The 27,271-nt window shown below is 41.0% G+C and overlaps 1 protein-coding gene across 3 annotated transcripts in view; it reads right to left on the bottom strand.

Annotated features, from left to right (window-relative positions):
- The window catches only part of Anos1 (anosmin 1), a 212,665-nt gene that overhangs the window by 20,344 nt on the left and 165,050 nt on the right, over positions 1-27,271 (bottom strand). For all 3 annotated transcript variants that reach the window (XM_063243026.1, XM_063243024.1, XM_063243025.1), the window contains exons 7-8: positions 21,810-22,015; positions 14,372-14,513 (exon numbers count right to left, since the gene is read on the bottom strand). In XM_063243026.1, the coding sequence (XP_063099096.1) occupies positions 14,372-14,513; positions 21,810-22,015 (348 nt within the window). The remainder of the gene's footprint in view (positions 1-14,371; positions 14,514-21,809; positions 22,016-27,271) is intronic.

Below are 27,271 nucleotides of genomic sequence, written 5' to 3'. Positions count from 1 at the left end.
TGACACAGGTGCACTGAAAAGTGAGTACAATCTACAAGTAATTAAGAGTGACCCAAACTCCGAATATCCCATGTCTATCGGGAGATAAATCTATGCTTTTGGAGAAACAACAATGCCTCCTCGAAAGATTTCTTCCACTCAGGTGATGCCGACTTCATTCTTAGATGAAGTCATTTTTTATGATGTTGCTGTTTAGGCTCTGATTTTACTTTTTCCTTAACTGTTCCATTTTAATTTAGCCACATCTTTCTGGTGGCCATTCCCGATTCCTAACCTCTGACTGGCTGCTTCATTTGTACAACTCTGCTTATTTTACCTCAGCAGGCACTGGCGCTATTAGAAATACTGTTCATCCATCCAAATGTTGGATAAGCTCTCCATGGTGAAGAATCTTCTGGCTAAAATTGAAATGAATTCCTCGTTTGCATTCTTGTATTTTATGTCTTAATTTTTTTCTTAATCTATCTTTCTAATTCATCCTAGAAGTCCTCCAGGGAAAACTGTATCTTAATCTTCCCTGGATGTGGGCTGACAGCTTGGGTGGCATAACTGGTACTGGGTGCAATGAAAGGAAACATCTCACACTCAAATTGTGACCCAGGGCTCATGAGAAGAGGGCTGTGTGTCATGCCATGCCTTAGTGATATCAGATAAAGACTTTGACATGAAGACTCAGCATGTGGGCTCGGAATACAGCTTGGTGGCATGGTGCTTACACAAGGCAAGCACAAGGTCATGAATTCAATTTCCAGTAAAAAATAAATAAATAAATAAATAAATAAATAAAAGGAGGAAGACTTAGCATGTTCCTCTAGTCACATTCTCCTGCCTTGGAGGAGGAATAAAATTAACTTTGTTTTTGACTCTGACAGCATTTCTGGTGCTTTTTCTTGTGGTTGGGGAACTTTGGTACTATTTTATTTATATTCATAAAACCACATCATGAAACAAAGCAGAGGGCTGGCAACTTTTACTAAAGAACCAAGTGGTAAATATTTTTGGTTGTGTCTCTTTCCCAAATATTCAATAACTGTTGCCACCTCAAAATAGCCGGAGGTGATATGAGAACAGTTAAATGTGACAAAATGCTACTGAAATCTTTTATATTAACACAGGTGGGGGGCTGGGTATAATCCATGACCAATAGTTTGCACCCCATTTGTAGTGGAAAATGCTCCCCCGTGTCCAGCCGTATTCTTCAGTTGCCTAGGTGGTGGTTCCAGTTCCAGTTGCTTCTGTTTCTTAGAAATGGCTGGTCACTGTGATGCATAGCTGGTCATTATGATGTATACTGCAAGAACCAATCAAAGACAGCCAACTACTCTACTTGGGCTTGCAGCCCCCACAAAAACCTCTCTCCTGGAGCCTTCAGGGCCTGATATTTTGATGGACAATTGATTTCCTGTGTCCAACATTAAATAAATCACCCCTTCAAATCCTGGGTGTCATTTCAGTGTTGCTGCTTGCATTATGTTTGGTACACTGGCCTGGCAGACTGACTGTGCTGACCTTTTGATCATGGACAGAGCAAGGACCTCTCCAATTGCCAACAGGAAGATGTGCCCTTGAGATTTCTAGAGTCACCTCGTAGGTCTGGAAGAAGATTCTCAGCACCCTGCTGAAATGGCTCACAATGGACCCCAAAGGAAGGAGAATGCAGTCTGCCTGCCTTCTTGCCTGCCTGACTTTAGTAAGACTCCTGGGGGTAACCCAGTTAGCCTGTCTGTCAGTCTTGCTCAGTTCAAGCAGAAGGTGAGTCTGATCAACTCTTGTTAGTCAGGACTACTCTCAAGGGAAAGGGAATGTTTAACTTCTGAGTGCTTACTGAATGAATGTGTGTGAGTGGAACAAACAGCATGAGCCATGGGCTGCTCCATCTGTGCATCAAGACCAAGGGTGCACTGGTCTCAGTGGCCAACCAGGCCCTCACTTGCAGTGCCATGGTGATCAACATATGACATAACAGAGGCCTCGACCCTACTTAGCTAAGCTGTACCTAAATCCCCACAAGGAGCATGGCCTGGTGGGCATCTGAATGGTCTCTGAAAGGATTTTGGCCCAGATAGGGCCCTGTAGCTGGTGAAGCCTTAAAGGCGGAACCAAGTAGCTACTATCTTCCCCACCCCTAGGTATTTACCTGCCCTCTTCCCCACCCCTGGGAACCTATCGATGGCGCCAAACCTAGGACCAATGGGCTACCCATGCATCCCTGATGCCTCCTTAGGTTCCACCCCAAACCGCGGCTACTTACGTACCCCCCCCCCCCGCCACGTGTCTGCCAGAGAGAAAGCTGGACTCCAGTAGTCAGGGGTTTTGGTTTTCTCTCTCCATGTTCTCAGAATAAAGGCCTCTTTTGTTTTATACTTCTAATCTTTTGGATATAATCTTATCAGTCTCTCTTTCTCGCTCATTGAGAGCATCCACCCTTTGTCTGTTGTGTCATGATTCAAGGGTATAAAACACACACAGGGGAAGTAAGACATGGGAATTAATTAGTCAAAGTCCACAGTCCCTGCTTTCATGGAAAAGAGCTTTTACAGAGTTTAAAATGAAGCCATACTGCTCTCTGCATCTCAGAGGAAAAATAAAAGGAGAAAGACGCCCATTTTTCCTAAAAATTCCACCGTGGCACCCTCGTCAGCCACTACAGTTGCTGTTAACATCTACAGCTTCACTTTCCGCTCCCAACCCATCTACTTCAAGCCAACTGAACCAATTCTAGCTAGATATTGCCTGCATTTGGCCACACAGGCCCTCTTTCTAAAGCCTTCTGATTCTGTCCTGGTCAGACAGCATCATTTAATGCCCATTAGAGATGACTGTCAGGAATTCCTTCTGAGTTCACATTTTGACTGAGGAAAATCTGGACTGTCAGCCCTGACAAATGAATTCCCACGGCCTTTCTCAAAAGTCATTCCACTTCTTGATACATCAAAAGTTACTGTTATTTCCCAGATGCTTGCTATAAGGACTATGAACACCAAAAAATAAATACCCATTCAGGTTACAATGCTTTTATCAGTGTGATGGGCTCCTTTCTTCACCTGGGCTACAAGGAGCCCATACTACTATCATCAAGGCAACTAGGACTCTTGCCTCTTGCCTCTCTGCTAGGTACACTCTTATAAGAGAAGCAAGAGACAACCCGAGGACAATTCCTGCATAAGCCAGCCTCCATACTGCTTCTAGGAAAAGACTTCCTCTTCAAGTTAGAAGCTACCATCTCCTTTGCACCAAGCCAGTCAAGCTCCCTCTCTTTTAACCCTGCACATTCAACTCTGAATGTTCTCCATGAAGAAGATTTTGCCTGCCTTGGCCTGAAGCAGATAACCACAGTCCTGAAACTCTGAAAACTCTCCTCCCAAAGGCATAGACTAAAGAATTGCCCCTGGGTCTGGCCATCATCATGCTGCCTCCCTTAGACCCTCATTGCTGTTAGATGTCACAGGAAGCACAGTCAGGCATCTAGTCATGCATCAGACTGATAGACTGTCAATTACATTAAGGTCTCCCTGTCCTATCAACTATGCAGCCATCACCTTGCATTTTGCAGTTCCCAAGCCACATCCTGTTTTGCACTGTTATTCAAATGCCACAAGAGTTTCGGATCTCTCTGAGTAATTTTAGGGAGGCCCTGACAACAGATTTAGCCAAGCCATTAGCATCTTCTCTCCAGGACAACTTCTCTGTTCCTTTCAGGTCTGTCACAGTCCTCTGAGCAAACAGTATAGATAATCAAATTGCTAAAATATACCTCGCCTACCTGTAAAGACACCTTAAGATCTCAAAGCTGTCAATGCTGCTACAATTGTCCTCCGTATACAGTGCCTCAGTCTTCTGTCACCTGTAGCCTGCTGGTACACTGACTGGACCTAAAGAATGCCTTCTTCTGCCTTTGGTTAGCTTCTACCAGCTAGCCCCTCTTTGTAAAGACCTCAGTTCCGGACTCCAAGATTAACTGACCTGGACTCAAACTCCCAGAGTTTTAAAAACATGTTTATCCTCTTTGGAGAAGCCCTCAAAGCTGACTTCTCTTGTTTCCCAGCACAAAATATCACTCCGCTTCTGATTACTGACATCCAAGCTGTCTCTTGGAAAGGCACAAAAGTTCTACTGCAATATATGGTAGAAACCGGTTATAAGAAAAAGAAAAACATCACCAATTTCCTGGAGCTGCTGGCTTCTATAGAATCTGAATCCTTGAGGTCACAAAAGCAATGATGCTTACTGAGACTATCAGCTCCTGGGAGCTCCCATTGACCTATATGTGCAACTGCTGATCCAGTCATTAAGGGCTGCCCCCCACTTTGCCTTCATGCTCTAATAGACACTGTCCTACTGATCAAGAAAGCTGACAAGCTCACCTTAGGCCAAGGCCTAACTGTCTAGGTGTCACATGCTGTACAGGATAAACCCTCTGTCAGATGCTGAGCATACCCTGTTTATGGTTGGAAGAAGCTCTGTTAGACATGGACTTTATATAGGCCACATATGCCGTGGTCACCTTGGTCAAAGCTCTCCTGCAGGGATGGTCTACACAGTAAACTGCTTCTTGCTGCTGTTTGGAAACCTGCCACCAAGGACACCAAACCTGCATTCCTAAGTCCCCTCTAGATATTCATCCGAAAAAAATCAATCCCAGCCAGAAAAACTTTATGTAGTACTCTCAGAAGATCAGAGCCCGACCTGCCTCTACTGTTTGTTCTACATGCTCAAGCTGCATCACTGGCACTTGTATCCCTGCAACCAGCTCAGGTTTCAGTGCCTGTGTCACAGATACCAACTTCCATCCATAGATATCTGTTGGTGCTTATATGCATCTGCTTAGGCTGACCTCAGGCATTCCCTACCCAAGCTGAGGGGGTAACAAAAGTGTGTAAGTTCCTGTGAAAAATCACCCCTAGATATAGCCTATCTTTGACTATAGGCAGTGACAATGGTCCTGCATTTGTAGCAGAGATAACTTGAAACTGGCAGAACTATTCAACACATATAGGCCACACAGCTCTAAAAAAGATAAAGGAATAAAACATAGCCCTACAGGAATAGCTTGTAACCAGCTCCGTAAAGTTTAGCTAAAAGACCAGCTATCCACACAGACATTCCTGCACACAAATGTAACTCAGGCATATATTAACAGCTCTTAAAGTTTTAGAAATTCAGCCTTAGATCTGCTGGAGAGCTTATTTGGACAGCTCCTTGAGGGCTTACTCTCAAGAGACAATGCATTCAAAGCCCTGCTCCGATCGCTCCAGATGCCGAGGAGTCCAAGCACAGCTAACCCCAGAGGATATTATTTACAGTATTGCTCCAAATTGATTCCCCTTGAGTTTTGTGCCTTTGCAGGCTGCTTATCCTGGTCCTTGCTTTCATATTCCCCTGACAGGTGAAAGTTTTGCCTTATGAACTGTTGTCTCCCGAGAACAGAACAATCATTCAGACACTTGACCATGAGTGGCCACAACACATTAGACACTCTGCTAGATCAGATAAACTCCCTCACTCCCTTGCCAGAGAAATGTTACAGGACATGCCTAAATTATATCTCTTCCTAAAAGCAACTTATAGAGAGACCCAATAATAACAATAAAACTGTTCCATCCTTGGAGACCTTGCCTAGGACTCTTCTAGGATCACTGACAGCCCTAATTTTACAGATTCTGATTGGGTCTTGTCTCAAATGATCACAAATAATGTGCTCAGCAAAGATTTGCTAGGGAAACTAAAGTGGGAGGGGGTATGTCGCAGAAAATGCTCCCCCACCCAGTGTACTTCAGTTGCCCAGGTGATGGTTCCTGTTCCAGTTCCAGTTGCTTTTGTCTTTTACAAACGCCTGGTCACTATGATACATGTTGCAAGAACCAATCGAAGATAGCCAAGTATTCTACTTCAGGTTTGCAACCCCACATAAACCTCCCTCCCTAAGACTTCAGGGCCTGATGTTTTCAGGGACAATTGATGCCCTGTCAGTGGCCATCCAATGTTACATAAATCGACCTCCAAATCCTGGGTATCATTTTGGTGTTTCTGCTAGCTGTAGCACACCATAGAACCTTGAGAAAATGGACTTAATATATACTACATGCAAAAAAATATCCAGCACTCAAAAATATTAAGGATCATGTCCAGTTTCACCCCATATAACAGGAGGGAAGTTGATATTTAATTCCAGAGCTGTTCTGTGTCAAGTATATCTTTCCCTTGCCATGTACTGAGTCTTTATAGAGATTCAACTCATATGCTTTCATAATGAGGATATCAAAAAATTCCCAAGCCTCTCATGTTCTGAATTTAGACACTGAACACACAAAGAAAATCCTGCTCTTCAATGCATGATTTTTCTGCTTTCTAAATTTCCAATTTTATCATGAGAGTTACATTAAATATGTTATGAACGTTTTCTAACGAAGTTACGAGAGTCACGTTCTTGGAAAAGTGGAGGATGATGGAAAGATGCAGATGAATAGAGAAAATACTCTCAGCATGGGGGAAGGTAGGACCCTTAAAAGAAAGTTGGGGTCCCAGAAAAGGCTTCATATCAACTGTTAATTTTTCCTTATACTCAAATGCCTACTATCTCACCTCACAGATATGATTAAAAGGCAATCAATACTGAGATGCATCAGCAACTTACTTATAATATTTTTGCTGAAGGAGCTCAAATCAATGCTTGGAAAGGTTAGAAACATTAATTAGGAAGGACAGTACTTTTGAGAGCTAGTATCAATGAGCTCAGAACTCAGAGGGAGGAGGTAAAAATAGGAGACAGAAAATTCATAGGGCTGAAGGCTAAAATTCATCTCCTCTCTTGGCATCATTATTGACTTTAAGAAGTTACACCAGAAGTTGAATGAAAGACCTAAGATGTTCACACATTCATTAGTATGTCTAATTTCTTCAGTAATCTCTGATATTGAAAATTTACCTAAGATGGACGTGAAAATACTATTTCACTTATGTGTGAATTTTGTCTCCCCATTTGCTTTTAAATCTTATGCAAATTTGAATTTTTCATTAGAGAGGTAGGAACATATTTCTGTGTATCTCAAGACTGATCCACTGTTCTCTTCTGAAATTATTCAAATGGAAATTCATCTGCGGTGTGTTACCTAATGGTCAACTTTTGACACCCAGCTGAACTGAATCAGCTTGGTGCTGGGTGTGGAAGGCCCACCTGAGGATTGGTGTGAACAGCATAAAAGAACTAGAAAGGAAGATGATGAACTGTTGATTCTCCTGCAGAAGCTTGTCCTGCTCGTTTTCCTCATTTGAACTCAGATGTTCTCATCCTTGGAGAACCTCAGGGCCTTGCTGTTGCTGAGGATGGCTGTGGATCTCTTCGAGGGAGCTCTGGTCTATACCTTGGCCATTTCCTGGCTCCAGTGCAGATCCTTCAGCCTGCTGGCACAGATCCTTCATTCCACTGGCACAGACTTTCTAGCTTCCACCACTGGCCTTTGGGCCTTCCCAGTACAGATCCTTGATGCAAACTTGCATGAGACACTGTCGTGGGGTCCAGAATTTCAGCTAGATTCTGTGGGCAGATCTCTTGTGCACTTCTGCATGACTTTTTGGGTAAATATATAAAATAATCCTATAAATTATGTGTCTTATGTTAAATTTATTCCCTTGTAAACCATGACTATCACACCACCCAAAATTATAGCAACTCACACTGTCAGGTTGTGTCTCTGATTTTGTGAGGACACCTCTTGCACTTTGAGAAATAAACAAAAATGGAATAAACGTTTACAACAGATTACATAGGATATAGAGCTGAATGTTTGTACATAATAAATTCATTATCTACTCCATTCTGAAAGGACATGAAGTCTTCTTTAAATTCTATTTATGGTAGTCACAAATGTTAAGAGAATCACACACACATAGATTCATAGATTTATATTTCAAAGATTGGGTCAATTTTATGGAGAAATTTAATTTGGTTCTTGTCCAATTAGCTTTATAAGCAGAACAATAGGAAGAATTAAGTTAATGAGCTGAAATATCACTATATAAATATGTATATATGTATGCATATATACCATTTTTGTTTTTAAAATCCGAGTCTTGTTTAATTTTATAGATCAAAATATTTACAGTATTTTCTCTTAACTTCATATTTTAAAGAGTTAAAAGAACATTCTAGTTCTGGAAGGCAACCATAAAACATTTGGGACCTGTCAATATCAGAAATATTCTTTCTGCCTCCAAAAGACAAGTTACTTTTCCATTAAAGACAGTGCTATTATGCTCGACTTCCTTCAAGGGACCCTTTTATAAAAATTTCATGAACATTCAGCCTCTGCTTACATATAAATATTTATCATTAAAACACCTAGTAGCCTGCCGACCAGGGAAGATATAACTCAAAAAGTAATTTATATGCTGACATTTACTGCTCCAACTCCTATAAAACATAATCTCCCTTGCTTATAGTATAAAGTTGTAATTATTCTTTACTTGTAGCTGGTTCATGATAAAATATAAAGTGTTCTTGTAAAATCATACACTAGTGTTTATGGGATTATATATCAACTCTGGGATATACAAGCCTGACAAACATTTAGCTCTATATCCTATGTAATCTGTTGTAAAGCCATTTTCTTCTGTAACGTAGCCTGAGGCCAAGCAATGTGTGTTAGTGCATATACTGTGGATTACTTTTTAAAAAATATTCTTCTATACTTTTCTAAATCTGTATCAGTCCTAACCAAAAAAATGATCATTGACGAACCAACTATGATTGGATGAGTAAGACACTGTCTAGTTCTCAAAGATGATTGTTTAAGAAGGTAACCTCTCAGATGCAAACATGTACTGTATCTGTTTGTCATGACTATGAGATAACTGGTGTAAATTTATTTAATTTGCATACTTCTAGGGTCTTCCCACCTGGAAGAAAACTGTCTTTAGAGTTCCTCTTGCACAGTTAACCAAACAAAAACACAAATTCCTGGGGAATATGGTGAAATTATGCCAACACCCTGAAAAAGATGAATAACTCTGGTTGCTGGAAGACGAGATTATCCTTCTTTTTCTCTCCATCTTTGATATTTACTTCCAGGTCAGATCGATCCATTGAAATCATTAGGAAACCGTAGAATGGACTATAAAATTGGTAATTAGATGAAGAAAGTTACATTCATTTGGAAAGCAAGTATAAATTTGATTCTACTATAATATGAATCTGGAATGTTTCCCCAAAGGCAGACATGGAACAGGCTGTGGTCCATTAGGAGGTGACAGGTCCCTTAAGAGGTGTGATCCAGTGAGAGGTCTTTGGATTATTGGGGCTATGATACTACTTCTTGCGCCTTTGTTCCCTTGTCAAGCAGTAAGTGGCTTTGTTCCATCATGCCCTTCTACAATAATGTGTTGCCTATTCAGACTGAAAATTAGCAGGCCCACTGACCAGGAACTAGAGCTTCCAACACTGTAAGTGAAAGTAAACCTTTTCTTTTTATGAGTTGATTATCTCAGGTATCTTCTTAAAGTGATGGAAAGCTAACTGACACAAATTCTTACTATACTCTTCTAAGATTCCGGAAATTTGTAGAGCTTAAAGATCTGCTGGAACAAGAGATGAACTAAATAAAGTACACAGCAGTAGGCGAAGAAAGACTCTCAAGTTTCTCTTCAGTATTTGCATCTACAGGTTCAAGAAATGCAAGGGAATGTCTGGTTTTGTTAGTGGCAGGGGGAGTTCAGTTCGGAACATGCTGAGGTAGAGGCACCTGTACGACATTCAGACAATGACAAAGTATGTATTTGTGGAGAAGTCAGGGCTACACACATGAGTCACTGGGGAGGATCCATGACAAGAAAGTTACTGAAACCATCCTAGCAGACAAGGTGGAATTCTGGAAAGCACCCAGCATCTATGAGTTGAATGAAGGAACATTCCACGGGTAGATCCAAGAAGAGGTATGAGAAGCATCAGACCCTCTGGGAGTATCTTATGATTGATACATTGTGTCAATTTGAGCAGTTTAGCAGTTTAACTGAGAGACTCAGCAGGGAGCCAGGATCATTAGGGATGAGGATGTGCAAGAGGAGGGCAAGGAGATTTTGTGAGGGCTATTCCTGCCCCAGAGGCAGGTGGGTGGCCTGTGTACAATATAAGGAAAGATAAGAGACTTGTTTTTCCCCATTTTCTCTGGCTGCTGCCTTGAAGTATTGCCCCCGTGCCACACCACCCTTCCTTGCAGCCAGCTGATTATGGACTGAAACTTCCAAAAACTATAAGCTAAACAAACTTTTACTTCTTTAATTTTGGGTGTTGAGTATTTTGTCCCAGCAATGACAGAAAAGTAACCAAGACAGAGGCCAACATAAAAGGATCAAGGAGTAGCAAAGAGAAGAGTACAGTTATTCAAAGATGAGAGCCAGGGTCAATAAAATTAGGAAAGCACCCATCCTGTTTAAAATTGAGCAGGAGCAGCTTTGGTGGTGGAAAAAATGAAACTGGAAAATAGAGTGCAAGGTCTTGTGAGAAACATAGGAAGGAGAAAAGTGGCTGGAATGGAAGAAAGGTGTGCTTTTGAAATGGAAACCAAGCAGATCTATTGTAGTAAGCTGAAGCAAAAGGCGAGGAAAGGGATAGTTGAGTCCTTTGGTTTCATAAATATCCCATGATATCTCATAAGAGTCTCATGATTATATGCCAAAGAGCTTGATGGATGCTGTGGACAGCCAGAGAGAGATGGTCCATGCTCTTTAACTGAAGCAAAGCTTCTGCTTCAGGGTTGGCAGGGGTCTGAGTTGAGAAAGCACAGCCTAGAATCACAGAGAAGTCTGCCATTTGCAAAAGGAATGATGGAGGAGATACACAGGTAAAAGGGCACATATGTTTTACACATAGGGGGCTTGGCTTATTCAAAGAAGATGGTATAGAACCAGTGGCATGGTTTATGTTAGTGGCCCCCTCAAGCCTCATGCAATCATGGATGTGGCTGAATCTAGTGTTTGTGATTGCTTCATTGTCTAGTGGTCAGATTGGTGGTGTGAATGCTACACCTGCCCAGGGGTCAAACACATACTTAATGTACTGGCTGGAAGAAGGTGTGTATGTCTCTCTCTCTTCCCGATTCGTGCTTGCTGTGAAAGATCCACACTGCTGCTTGGAGCCAACTGAGTATGGACTGAAACCTCTAAAAAACTGTAAGAAATAAACCTTTCCTTCCCTAATTTTGAGCAGCAGCTATTTTGTCTCAGCAATGAGAAACAAGTAACTAAGACAACCAGACTGTAAAATATGGCTTAGAGGGAGAGAAAAAGGGTTGCAATCAATCTTGCGAGACCACACGGAAATGCCCCAGGGAGAGCGGGAGAGTATTCCAAGTGCCGTGCATAACCAGGGTTCCGTGAAAGTTTCGTTTGTGGGCTGGATAGGGACCAGACTCCCGATGATGTAACCTCAACAATGACAAGTTGAGGTTGGAATCTGTTCTTGGTTCTGGGAACACACAGATATTAAATTATGGGAGTCTGCAATCCCACACCAGTTGCTAACAAGGAAGGAATGTTGTTTATCAGAAGGACCAGGGGAATCTAAAGACACATACTTATATCACATTATAGATGAAACCCCCACCATCAGTAGAAAAATAAAGGTCTTAGAGGAAGCAGAGATTTAACAGATTTGGGTGCTGGGGAAGAATAAGGAGAACAGCAGGAAAGGCTGAGGTTGAAGGAGAAGTGAAAAAGAAAAGTGTGTGGGGGCTGGGGATTTAGCTCAGCAGCATAAGCACCTGCCTTGCAAGCAGGCAGTCCTGAGTTCGATCACTGGTACCGATAAAAACGAAAAAAAAAAAAAAAGTGTGTGATTTTCTTGAGAGTAGAACTCAGAAAAGGAAGAAATCTGTACTCTGCTGCTAGTGTTCTCTGAAGAACACTTTCTCTGCTATCTGAATAATGCAGAATTAATTTAAGGAATCGTAGAAACAAGAATGTAAATTAGGAGACTCTTTCAAATGTAGTCGAGAGAGATAGGCATGGTTTGAACAAGGGAGAGAACCACACAGATCCTACATGTAACTTAAATCTTGAGACACAGAGCTTCCAGTAGGATTGGATTTCTAGAGAAAATGAAAAAAGGAAAATGAAGAACAAGTTCTGGGCCTTTGGTCTGAGCATTTCTCAGGCAAAGGTGAAGATATAGCACTGGTGGGAAATGTACACAAAGAAACATATATGCATGTATGTATGTATGTATGTGTGTGTGTGTGCTTATTTCTATGTATAGTCAAGTCTTCCGATTTATGCAATCAATTTCCATGGATTCAACCAACATGGGTCAAACAAACTGGGGAGAATTCAGGCATGGTGGTACATGTCTGTAATCCTAGCTACTCAAAGGATTGCAAGTTGAAGGCCAGCCTGAACAAGTTAGTGAGACTTTGGCCCAAAGTAAAAAGTGAAAAAGAGCCAAGGGTGTGATTCGTTGGTCGCACAACCCTGGGTCTGCGCCCCAGGACTTAAAAAAAAAAAAAAAAGAGAGAGAGACAAAAGCATCTGTACTTTTCATCATTTTTCTCTAAACAAATGACATAAAACTGCTCAGAAAAAACACTCACTTAGGCATTTTAAGTCATACTAGATAATGCTTAAACTGGAGGATGTGCATAGGATGTAGGCAAATACTATGCCACTTTATTTCAGGAACTTGAGAAGCCTAAGACCTTGGTATCTGTGAGGTGTTGGGGCCAGAACGAATCTTGCATGGATACTGAAGCCACTCTTGTTTGCATACATATATATATGTGCGTGTGCCCAGATATGTACACGTTGGCTACAGAAAACTATCAGACATATACACAATATGATGTGCATACACTGCATCCATCTAGCATATATTACACAGCATGTATATATCCAACATCAGGTATGGTACTGTCACAATTCATAGATCTATAGTTTCAATGTGATGAATAAATAGATGACCACATCATAAACTGAAGGTCCTAAACATGTAAAAATAGTTCTCCATAGTGCTTTAGGTAAATGTTACATTACATCTCAACCCAAACATAATTGGTCACTTCACACTGGTTTAATCTCTAGAGAGACAATTTCTTAAACAGGTAGGGCACTGTGTCTCTGATGCTTCTTGCAAGCATCGTTTCAAACAAACCAGCTCATTTGGCACCTACCTGTGCCCCAGGTGGTAGTAGATAATTATGAGCAATCAGTAAATCCACTTCTGAAGAGCGAGAGAATTGTTTTTTTGTTTTTTTTTTTTTTTTTTTTCCCCTGAATTCAAACAAAAAGCGCTCTTGTCCTCTTTGGAACAAGGCTCACTGCCATGAGTAAAGGCAGATTGACGGCAGGGTTCTGCTGTGTAATGAAGCCACATCCCCAGGGCACCAGAGACAAGGGTCCCTGTCCCCCACACCCCCTCTTTCTCTCCCTCTTCCTGTGCCACAGTTCTCTGAAACCTCACGGAATACCTCTGTGAAGCAGTTCCAGTGAGTCCCGGCTTTGCACAAAGCTACCAAGGGCGAGCAACCTGTTTTCCAGCTCGGCCACAAGAGTCACACAAAACTCCCCTCTTGTTTTGCTCAGTTCATAGTAAACAAAATACAAACAAGGAAAACCAATGTGGGAGCGATTTATAACGACTCAATGGAGCAGTGTAGTAGCTTTCCAAGCAGGGGCTGTGACCACTGTGGAATCCCAAAGAAAACAGGCCAGCCACACTTTTAGGAGAGGAAATAACAGTTTATAACAGATTAACTGTGTACAAGCTCCTTAAAACACATACATGGGTGAACAAGAAGCAGGAATCATGTCCATGTAAAGAGAGTGGATTTGGTAAACTAAGGCATGATAAGTCTCTCTCTCTCTCTCTCTCTCTCTCTCTCTCTCTCTTTCTCTCTCTCTCTCTCTCTCTCTTTCTCTCTTTCTCTCTCTCTCTCTCTCTCTCTCTCTCTCTCCCCTCCACTGGTGATTAAACCCACAACCCTCAGCTGGTGCCTTGTAAGGTTGCTTTCAAATACCAAAATATCCCACCAAGAGATAAGCATCCAAAAACAGGTATTCAAAGGAAGAATTATTTTGTATATTGTAGTTCAAAGGCTATGCCATCCACAGCTGCCTGGTAATGGGATGTACTCAGAGAAATGCATCTCAAGGTGTTTTTGTCATTGTGTGTACACTGTGCAATGTACTTATGCAAACGAAGATGACTGTGGTGTCACTAAATGTAATTCATCCTATGGGACAACCCTTCCATCGAGGGTCCCTTGGGTCAACGATCATACTACCCTGTCTGTGAGATGAATCAAGCAGTGATGCCAAACAAAACTGATTCTCATGCTGCCTGCCTCGCTTTGACAGTGGGCATGAGAAACAGGGCTGGGTCACTTACTGTTGGCAGTGCGCGTGGATGTGAAGTGCAGAGACACCTTGGTACTCTTGAGGCGGGTCTGTCCCCAGTAAGTGATGGCCTGGAGTTCCACCGTGTAGTCGCAGTCTGGCTGAAGTCGGTCCAGGGTCACAGAGTTCTGAAGCTAGAAAAGAAAGGAGGTACTCAGACCCGTGACCATCGACACCTCTGTGCCTATCGCCCTCCTGGCAAGTCTTCTAACTGACCAGAAAGCTCACCAACTTCTAGCTCAGGAATGACTTTAATGTCTGAGGATTGGACAGTTCCCACATCTGCATGACCTAATGGTTCTTTCCAACTAAAACCCCCATTATGACTCCATAGTACCCCATTATTACCATGCAAAAATCCATTCTGCTCTCATTTTACTCCATTTGGCACGTATAATGTGTACCTCATTATGACCTCATGATTGTCCTTTATGATGAAAATGTGCCCCCTTATGACCTCAGTATACCCCATTATTAGCTCATGACACCCCACTGCAAGCTCATTAATACTCCCTTATGGCCATATAATATCACATTATGCCTTTGTATTCTCACATTATGACCTACAAATACCAATTGTACCCTCATAATACCATACTATGACTTCATACTGTTGCATTATGACCTACAAACACCAGTTATGATCACACAAGACTGCATTATACCCTCATCATGCCATATTATGGCTTTGCACTATTACATTATGACCTAAAATTACCAGTTATGACCACAAAATACCCCACCATACCCTCAATACTCCACGAGGTTACCATGATACCCCTCTGTGCCTTCAGGCCATTATAATCTCTTACAAGCCAAGTATATTCTCCTGATACATGATTATGCCATTGTAATAATACACAGCAACCTCATACATATTATCCAAACATGACCTATTCTGATCCCACTATGACCAGATCATGCCCATTTATGACCTCATAATCCCCCATCAAGAACACAAATTTACTTCATTATGACCTCAGTATACTCCATCAGGACTGTGTCATACCCATTAAGATATCACAGTGGCCCAGTATAACTCCACAGTACCATTTGTGACTTCATAATGGCTTGTTGTGACCTCACAATGTAACATAATGATGTGACAGTGCCCCATTGTGACCACATATTGCCCTATTGTGACATCATAAAGCCTCACTTTGACATCATAATTCTATATTGACCCCATTATGACATCATAATCATCCTTTATAACATCAAAATGTCCCACTATAGCATCACACTCATCCATGTGACTCTGTGAATTCCTATTGTCTTGACCAAAAAAATGCCCCATTATGATGTGATTATACCTGCGCTATGACATTAGCCCATACTGATCTCAAAGTGCCCCATTTTGTTGTCCCAATGCCCTATTATCAAATTTCAATACCCTTGTTTGATCTCATAATTACCAATTATGACATCACAAGGATCCATTATGATAAGAGAGTTTTCTGTTATGACATAACAATGCCATTGTGACCCCAACAATACCCCTATGACATCACAATGACATATTATGAAATCACAGTACCCCACTGTGATATCACAATGACATACTATGAAATTACAATGTCCCATTGTGACAGCAGTATGCTCTATTATAAACTCATAATGCCCTATTGTGACCTCATACTGCCCTACTGTAATCTCACAACGCTTTCCTGTGACACACAATGCCCCCATTATGACCTCAGAAGGTCCTCATTAATGGCATCACAAACAACCTTTATGATATTACAATGGCCCATCAGGACATCACAATAACATAACATGATATCACAATGCCTAATTATGACAACACAGTGCATTATTATGATACTGTAATTCACTATTGTGATCTCAGGATAACCAGTTGGAACCTCATAATTCCCCATTATGAAATTCTACCATTATGACCTCATGAGACCCATTATAGCACCACAATCAATCTTTATGACATCACAGTTCCCCATTGTGACATCACAATGGCATTTTATGACATTATAGTACCACGTTATGACATTCTAATATAGTATTGCAAATCAAAATGCCCTATTGTGACCTCACATGTCCCCACATCTTAATATCCTACTGTGACATCACTATTCCCTATTTTGACATCATGACACCCCAATTCCCCATTATGACCACACAGTTCTTCATTGTGACATCATATTTTCTGAGTATGACCTCATAATTCCCAATTACAACATCACAATTGTCCATTGTGACACCACAGTGACACATTATATCACAGTGTCATGTTAAGTCATTATATCCCACTGTGACATCATAATGTTCTTTTCTGACTTTATATGCCTTCACCATGATGTCACAATTCCCCAATAAGACCTCACAATTTCCATTACGAATTGTGACCTCATGTGACCATATCATGACATCACAATTACACTGTGAATCAAAATTTTCCTTTCTGACATCGCAATTATCTGTTGTGACAACACACTAGGACAGCGCAGTGCTCCATTGTGACACTATGACCTCACAATCCCCAATATGATATTATTATGGCCCACTGTGATATCACAGTGCCACATTGTAACATCACAGTGGTCTACTGTCAGACCATAATGTCATTTTGTGACCTCAAGATGCCCTGTTGGAACATCACAATTCTCCATTATGGACCTACAATTTCCCCATTATGATCTCACATTGCCTCTATTATAGCAGAACAACCAACCTTTATGACATCACAGTTCCCCATTGTGACACCACAGTGACCTGTTATGATCATGGTACCACATTACAGCATCATAATAACCCATTGTGACATCACCATGCCCTATTGTGACATCATAATGCCCTATGGTGATCTCACATACTCTCATTGTGACATCAGAATTCCCCACTGTGATCTCACAATTCCCAATTATGGCATCACAATTTTCATTTATGACACCACAACTTTCTTTATGACATGACAATTGTCCACTCTTACATCACAATGCCCCATATTAGCATCACAGTACCCCATCATACTGTCCCTTTGTGACATCATAATGACCAATTGTGACCTCATATGACCATATCATGACATCACAATTCCACTGTGACATCATAATTTTCCTACATGACATCACAATTACCTATTGTGACATCACAAAGAATGAGTATGACATCACAGTGCCCCATTGTCATATTACATCACAATATTCTACTGTTGTGCCATAATGCAGTATTGCAACCTTGTAATGCTCAGTCAGAACCTCATATTTCCCCATTATGACCTCATGTTGCCCCCATTATAGTACTGCAAGCAAATCTTATGACATCACAATTCCCCATTGTAACATCACAGTGGCCCATTATGACATCACAGTACTGCATTATAGCATCTTAGTATCCCACTGTGACATCACTATTCCCTATTTTAACATCATGACACCTCAGTTCCCCATTATGACCACACAGTTCTCTATTGTGACATCACAATTTTCCTTTATGACATCACAACTATCCACTGTGACATCACAAGGGCCACCTGTAGCATCACAATGTGAAAATGATAGCATCACAGTACCCTATTGTCATAGGACAGAGCTCCATTGTGATCACATGGTGTCCTAATATGGAACTAGCATGGTCATTGTGACATCATAATATCCACTGTAACCCACAATTCCTCTATTACAAGTTCACATTGCCATCATTAGAGCACCACAATCAATCTTTATGATGCTTCAATTCCACATTGTGACAACATGGTGACACATTATGACATCACTGTACCACATGTGACATCACAATATTCCATTGTGACATCATTGTTCCCTATTGTGACCTCACACATTCTATTATGGTATCATCATGATACCCCATCATGACATAACCATTTCCTATTATGACCTCACAATTCTCCATTATGACATCATAATCATCCATTATGACATCACAATAAACCTTTATGACACCACAAGGGTCCATTATGACATCATAGTGCCCCAATGATAGCAATACAGTGAATCATTGTGACAAGACATTGCTCAACTGTGACTTTATGATGCCCTATTGTGACACCACAGTACCCCATCATGACATAATTTTCACTGTTACCTTGCAATTCCCCACTATGATCTCACATTGCCCTTATTATGATCTCAAATGTTCTCATTATGAGACCATGTAGCTCCTTTATGCTGTCATTATGCCCCATTGTGACCTCAAAATTCCCCACTGTGATAGCAAAATATTCCATGATGGCATCTGTTGTGATTTGCTTAAGTGTTCTTCCAAAGCCTCTTTCAGTCATGGAGGCAGCTGAGTCTAGCATTAGTGATTGGTTCATTGTCTAGCGCTGGGATTGGTGGTGTGAGTGCTGCACCTGCCCAAGGGCAGGTAACCTGCATACAATGTAAGGGAAGGAAGGAGACATGCCTCCCTTCCACTTTTGCCTTTTTGCTCTTGTCACTTGTGGTCTTCATGAATGGCTGCCCCACAGCATTACAACCCTGCCTTGGAGCCAGTTGAGCATAGACTGAAACATTCAAAAACTGTAATTTAAATAAACCTTTCTTTCCTTCATTTTGGACATCAAGTGTTCTGTCTCAACAATGAGACAAAGGTCGCCATGACAGCATAACAGTGCCCATTATGACATGACAATTCTCTGCTGTGCCAGCAGAATGCCCTCATTAGGACCTTAATCTTCCCTATTCTGACTTCATAAATCCACATCATTAGCTCATAATTTCTATTTTGAACATTAGAACCCCATCAAAACCTAATTTTACCTTAATTATAATTAGATGATGTTCAAAGGCACCCTACTTAGCTTCACACATAGAAAAAGTACTGGATTTAGAGTAATGAGATCCATGTTTCAATTTGTTTCCACTAGCATATTCCTATGTGTTCACTTGAATATAGCACTTGCTTTTTTAGCCATTTCAGAATTCTTTTCCAGTCTCAAGATACTGGAAGAACTGTAATTTTTTTATTCATTTCTTTTAATACTAGGTTCACACACACACAAAACTGGATGCCAGTTTGATATTCCTTTCCTTTCCTTTCCTTTCCTTTCCTTTCCTTTCCTTTCCTTTCCTTTCCTTTCCTTCCCCTCCTTTCCCTTCCCTTCCCTTCCCTTCCCTCTCCTTCCTATTCTTGTTGTGACATTATCATGTCCTATTGTGACATCATAATGCCCTATTGTGACCTCACATACTCCCAACATGACATATTTCACCATTAAGACCTTGCAATTCTCATGACTTCCAAATTTTCCTTTGTTACATCACAATGGTGATGCCAAAATGGCATCATGCTATGCCTTTGTGACATCATAATGCCCTATTGTGAGCTCACATGCTCTATTGTGACCTTACAACTCTCATTAAGACATTACAACTTCCCTTTGTGACATCACAATTGCCCACTGTGACACCACCAGAACCCATTATGACATCACAGTGCCCAAATGTGGTATCACAATATTGTATTGTTGTACTATAATGCCATATAGTGACCTCATGATGCCCAGTTGGAACATGTCAATTCCCCATTATGACAAAGCAACTCTCACATTATGACCTCATTTTGCCTCAATTATAGCATTTACTTTTATGGCAACACAATTCCCCATAGTGATATCACAGTGGCATGTTATAACATCACAGTTCCACATTATGGCATTATAATATCCCATTGTGACACCATCCTGTCCTATTTTGACATCATGATGCCCCCATCATTACATCTCAATTCCCCATTATGACCACACAATTCTCTGTCATGACACATTTTTCCTTTGTGATATCACAACTGCTCACTGTGACATCACAAGTGCCAAGTATGACATCACAGTCCCCAATTATAGCAACACAAGGCTCGCTTTTCACTGGATAATGCTCCAGTGCAACCTCAAGGTGCCCTGTTGTGACACCAGCATAGCCCATTGTGACATCATCATTTCCAGTGTGACCCCACAATTCCTCTATTTCAACCTCACATTTCCCTCTTTATAGCACCATGATCAACATTTATAATACCACAATTCCTCATTGTGACAGTGCAGTGACACATTATGACATCACTATACCACCTGTACCATCATAATATCCCATTGTGATATAGTCAAGATTTCTTGTGACTTCACACGTCCTATTGTGATATCCCAACACCTCATCATGACATCACAGTTCTGCTATGACCTTGCAATTCCCTGTCATAACACCACAATCATCCATTAGACATCATGGTAAAATTTTGTGACATCACATTATTTATGACATAACATTTGATGTATCATTGTGACATGACAATGCTCCACTGTGACAACACAGTGTCCTATCATGATGCCACAGTAACCCATCATGACATCATAATTTTCACTGTTACCTCACACTAACCTATTGTGATCTTACATTGCACTCATTATGATCTCACAATGCCCCCATTATGACCCCATGTTGTTCCTTTATGCTGACACTTTGTCCCACTGTGACTTCAAAATTCCCAACTGTGATATCAAATATCCCATCATGACACCACAATCATCCACTATAGCATCACAAAATTATAATTGGAATATTGGAAGAATTGTAATTTTTAAAATTTATTTCTTTTAATACTTGATTTACACACACACACAAAACTGGATGCTAGTTTGATATTTCTTTCCTTTTCCTTCCTTTCTTTTCCTATTCCTGCTGTGACATTACCATGTCCTATGGTGACATTATAATGCCCTATTGTACCCCCAATGTGACATCACAATTCACAATTAAAACCTCACAATTCTCATCATGACATTGAAATTATCTCATGCTATCACAATTGCCAATTGTGACATCACAATGGTGGATGCGACATCATAGAACCACATTTTCTAAGCTTTCTTCCCACTGATTAGATCACAGATAGAAACTGAAAAGCCTTGAAAATGGCACTTAAAAGTTTCTTTTTAAGGAAAATAACCCCCAAAATAAAGGACACTTCACGTTATCTCGTTTTCTCTGTCTACAGAGTTAAAATGGAGATCATTTCAAGTGTTCCTTTGATCTCTGGAGTCAAAGTTGGGGCTGCCATTTGGGGAAGAATAGGTCTAGGGATTCATTTCAATTGCTTCTGCCTGAAATATGCATGAGAAATGAGTTGGTCTGTGTGTATCAGTCATCTTTCCACAGCCCTAGCTGATCACCCCGAGGTGATCAACTTAGAAAAGACGTATTTCGGCTCAGTTTCAGAGGTTGCCGTGCTTGCTACACCAGCCCCTTTGCTTGGGGCAGGGAACACAAGGTTGGAAGAGCATTTGGCAAAGCAAAACCTTTGAACTTGTGGCCTGGATGCCAAAGAGAGAAAGACTGAGAGACCAGCGTTCCATAGTTATCCATCCTGAGCTCAGCAGAGGTCACGGATCAGGCCAAATGCCTTCAGCGCGGGTACCCTCCAAAGACAGGCAACGCTTCCCTTTGGCGCCTACTTACCCCATCAGTGGTCTTTCTCCGCTTCTTTTTCGTGGGGACAAGTGACTTGCTGCTGACCGGCCAGCTCCAGAACACTTTGTAGTGATGCACAGGGATGTCTGGCTCCTTGGGGAAATCCCAAACAATGGTCACCGTCACACTCCCGTCACTGTTGATGGTGGAGTTCGCAAGACGAAGGTTGGCTGGGGCTGGCGGTGCGGATGGATCTGAAAGCCCAGGGCAAAAGAAACATCTGAACCAGCTACCAACAACGACAACAAATGACCACTGCCTGTGCAGCAACACTGTGGGACATGCAGGAAGCACTACTTTCTTCCTAGTCCCAAACAGATGAAAATAAACTCTAAAAAATTCCCCAGACTAAGCCTACAAATAAAATACAGTCATCAAAACAACAAGATGAATTCGTTTCATCCGAATTTTTTAATATAGAAAAATCCTTTAGCATTCCCACACCTCCCCAGCCCAACCAAATTTTCATTGGCTTGGAGTTGATACATTTCTCTAAGACACAAAAATTGTTAGCATTAAATAAGGTAAGTGAAGTAGGATCACCTTTGAGAACTGTATGGAAATAAAATTGAGGCGTCACAAGCAATTCTTTTCTGTCTAGTGGCCATGTAGCTTTTGACCCTTGTATGAGGTAAAAATAACAAAGGCAGATGAGCAAAAAGAATCCAAAGAACAAGTAAAATAAAAATGCTCTTTTACACACTTTTATGCATGTTACGAATTGGCTGACTTCTGACTAACATCTATTTGGGAGAGATTTTTGTTTTTCGTTCCTGATTTGCCTCAGAAATCCAAACTTTTTAGCTGTTAAGAATCAGATTAGGTGTTGGAAATATCCTGCAAATCTCCATGCTCTTTTGGAATAATGGCACCATAAATCATGCTGAAAAGTCTCTTGTTTTTCTCCGTGAACGGTCATGCCTGGAGACTAGGTTATTTATTTCATTATTAAAAATAATAAAAGGTTAGCCCACAAGGAAATCTAAAGCTGAGCATAACCTGATTAGCACAGCTGCTAATCAAACTGTTCTTCAGCAATCCACATCAAGAACCTTCTAGAGGTGCCCATGTTGTAGAATAAGTTCTGCTGATTTCATGCAAGTGAAGCCCAGGAATGTATATCTAATGAGTCCTCTTGGATCACCAATATTGACACTGCTAAACATTTTCTTGTCTTTGAAAAATGTCCCCCATTTGACCATATCTCAAATGTCTTCCATCCAGCTCCACTTGGAGGTTCTAGAAAATCAAAATGCCATTAGCAAAATCTTGACCCTGCCACCTCCGCTTACAGTCACAACCCTCTGTAAATAAACACCCTCCTCTCAGGAAGTGCAAATTCCTCCTTCAGTTGCTCAGGCCTCCAAATTGAAAGTTATACATGAACTTTCCTCTCACATGTTTTTCCTTTCTCTACTCTCTGCTACTGCACTAAAATCTCCAAGGCTGAATGCTTTATGAAGAAAAAAGTCTGCTTTGGACTCATGTTAATGGAGGTCTAGGAGCATGGCCCTGTGCAATATCATAAGATGCTGAGGAAACAGAGGGAATATAGGTGGAAATAGAAAAGAATACAGCAGACATTTGCAAGACAAGACAACAACCATTTACATTTTTTCCATTGTGTTAGGCACCACAGGTGATTAAGGGACAACAGGAAATATATTGGAGGATTATGAGTTACATGAACACACAAAAGAGTATTGAGTATCCTTGGATTTGGTATCATTGGGGTCCTAAAAGTATTCCTGCAGGGAAACTGAGAAGCAGCTATACTTTATTTTCTGGCTGCTTCCACTTCTGAAAAATAGAAATTCTGTGAGGGGTATAATTTTTGTGTTTATTTCACTTATGTATATTGAGATTCCAGAAAAGTACCTAGCACACAGTAAGTTCTCATTACAATATGATTAGTGCATGACAGGATCCTTGTAAATGTGGCCTTTGACTTGTAAGGTGGTATTTAACTTTCAGGCTCAAACCCTGCCAGTCATAATGGCTAAGTCATAACAAGATCAAAATGTTGACCTGCAAAATTGAGGGGGTTCTGTAACAAGTGTAAAACAGAAGACTAAAGCAATCCCTCCTGCTTTGTTGTAGGATTCAATGATTAATATACAAGAGGGAGCTACAGACCTTTAGGAGAGGGAAGCTAGTTCACAAGTGAATCATCAGTTCAAAACATAAGAAAAGCTAAAATTTGTGATGATAACAATCATTCCTATTCCCAGGGATGCACCGTGAATATCTTTGCTGAAAATCAATAGTCACGGGGATTTTCCAGATATCCTACGCCCAACTCCTGAAAATCATCTCCTACCTGGGTTTACACCTGAAATTCTATTACTCTGGAAGGCTGAGGCAGCGGGATCGTAGCTCATGCCAGGCAACTTAGAAATACCCTGTCTCCAAAAATGAAAGAGGCTGCAGATATAGCCCAGTGTGAGGGTCCTGGATTCAACCATCAGTACCACAAAGAAATCATCTCCTGTTCTAAAGAAATTGCAGCATTTAAGAAACTTAAATGGCACTTCATATTCTATTGTTTCCCTTCATCTATTTCATTCACTTTTTTCTTACATGTTGAATGCAATCATAATAATCCACAACATCAACCAGTTTATGAAATATGATAGAACATGAAATAACATAATTATGTAAACAACATGTAAAGAAACAATGCTTGCGAAAGTGTTAATACTATTTGTTTTATATATTCTTAAATGTAGAGCCCATTTTGAGTATTTTCATACCAAGATGGTGGATACCATTACCAAAATGACACTTTCCCAGTCTTTCACTATGAAAATAATCTCTGTCAAACTATGAAAGTCAAAAGCGAGAACTTGCATATTGCACCAAGGATATGAATGGTTGCTATAACCCTTACACATTTTGACCTGTGGCTCTATTCCAATAAAACTTTATTTACAGAAATAGACAGTAGGACAAATTTGAACTAACGGTCATGTATCACCACTTCCTCACCAAAAGATTTTGAAAAGATTGGCATTAGCATTCTACAGGCTTACATGAACTTGGTCTCTTCTAATTTTATTAATGGTTGTAGGAGGGGTGAACAGATACTGTGAATTTTAAAATATATTACAGTAAAATATACTACTGCTCATCCCTTTCAAAATACTCTCCCTTGCTTTGAGCATAATTATTCCATTGTTCCTGGCACTTTCTGAAGCAGTTCTACAAGGACATTCATGAATGTCTTTAGTTACCCTGTGATGGCTGCCTCTGTGCCCTTGAATCAACTAAAAACATTAACCTTTCATGATCACTTTGACTTAGGAGGAGCCTGAAGTCACACAGTGCTCGATCCAGTAGATAAGGACACACTCCTGTCTTTCTAAGCCTGCCTTTCTTTGGAGGACAGTCACACTATGCATCATATTTTTGAGCATAGTTTATAAAATGACTCGTAAAAGAGGACTTCTAGAACTGCTTTGAGGAGTGGGAAGAGTGAGGGGAAAGGTTTTTCAAAGTAGGACGGATAGGATTTTAAGGGGAATAGATGGCAATGTGTCTTTTACTGAAATAAGTTGCTTTCATTTGTATTTAAAGATTCACCATGCATTTTGGTCACACCAGGAACATAGTCAATTAAAGGCAGACCTGAGGGATTCCATGTTAGAGATGAGAAGCTGAGGAGCAGAAAGTTAAAGTCACTAACTCAGGATTGCAGACGGGAGGTTCAAATGCACACAGTGAGAGCAGCGATCTTCTAGCTCCTCTTTCTGGAGCCCTGATGAGAGCATTTCTCCCCCATCTAACTTCTTCTGGCTCCCTTTCTTTCTCTCCTTCAGATCATCACTTCTTCAGAGAGCAGAAAGCAAGCACAGGAATCAGAAAGGCTCTTCTAGCTCCCACTTAGGTACAACTTATATGAATTCTGACACAAAAATATGTTGACTCTTAAGTGGATATAACTAATTTCACCCTTGTTGAAAAATACTAGGATTTTTTTTGACAATCCTGGGCAGTGCTTCTGGCAGAGGAAAAGGAACTTTTGGGCTTCTGGACAGGCTGCTTTCACATTTTATCGCTTGACCTTTTGAAGCTAATATCACCAGTAACAAAATAACAGGCACACAGACTTGGTACAATGGCAGAACTCCAGCCGGGCCCATGGCGGGCAAAGTGACAAATGAAATCACTTATCAGCTTTGGCAAAGTGCACGGCTATTATGGCACTGACACAGTATCTCATTGGAAAGGATCACACCTGCCTGTCCCAGGAGAAACCCCAGTATTCTGTGGGAGATGGGCTCCTGTCAGTTCTCAGAAAGTACTGATTTTTATACAGAAACCATGCCCATGTATTAAAAAGAACAACTACCTGAAAGGAAGTAACCATCAGAAATAATCACAAACCAGGACACACGGACACACAAGTACACATGCACACACATACATGAACAACAATGTATTTCAGGAAAAGGAATATTGGTTGGGCTTTTTTTATACCTGTCATTAAAGTCTCTAAAAACATCCTCCTGAAAAGCATGATGGGTGTACCTCCTTTTAAGGAATGGGGCCACGAGGATACATGAGTATTCACAAGTCCTTTTGTTCCTTTTTTGGATTTAATTTTAAGTGCATCTTCAGCAGTGCTTGTGGTAGATGGAAAAATTCCCTCTTGTTTCCCTTCACTGAGTCTTAAGTGATCAAGACTGGCTCCTTACCTAGCCCCAAATTCATTGGAGCATTGCTTATTCTTCACACAGTCTAGTATGGTGAAAGGAAGATTTCTTAAAGTAATGTTAAACCATTAGGAGACAGAAAACAGTAGTCCTGCAGAACCACAGGGTTACACAGGCTTTTACTGAATAAAAATGCATCATTTGGAGGGAACCACTTCAGTCTCCACTACACTGTTTTCTTCTTCCTGCTTTTATGAATATGCTCCAAGTTCCACTTAGTCAACCACCATGGTAAGATCTTTCATGTCTTACTATGAACCACCTTGGAATTCAATAGAAAAGGTGGGCTCCATTTTTGAAGAAGTTTTCTGTGGCCCATGCAGCCACATGCTTCCTTCGTGATTCCCCCTGGCCCTGGGGAACACATGCTGCCCTCAGACTCTGGCTCATGCCCAGTGGATACCCAGACCCAGGAGATCTGCTGGCCCCTCGAGGACATTCCTTACCTCATGCACCTAATACTACTGTTAATCTTCAGCTCCCAACTTTTCCTCCCAGATCCTTGGACTATACCAGATTAACTGTGCTAGCTTGAAGGGAGATTCAGTAACTGCCTCATGCAAACAGAAGATCTCAACAGGCTCCAGTCAGTGTGGTGAGGATGCCCCTAAAATATAGGTGTAGAGTTGGTAAATAGGGCCAGTAGTAGAACTCCCTTCAACTTAAACTGTAAGACCTTGGTGAGTCTGACAAAGTATGGGTGACCCCTTCCTGCCCACAGAAAATATCAGACAG

Source organism: Cavia porcellus, unplaced genomic scaffold, assembly GCF_034190915.1.
Source record: "Cavia porcellus strain 051 isolate PalLab524CR breed Dunkin Hartley unplaced genomic scaffold, mCavPor4.1 scaffold_33, whole genome shotgun sequence".
Taxonomy (NCBI): Eukaryota; Metazoa; Chordata; class Mammalia; order Rodentia; family Caviidae; genus Cavia; species Cavia porcellus.
The sequence above is the reverse complement of the archived record's forward strand: the minus strand, read 5'-3'. Positions and strand labels throughout refer to the sequence as shown.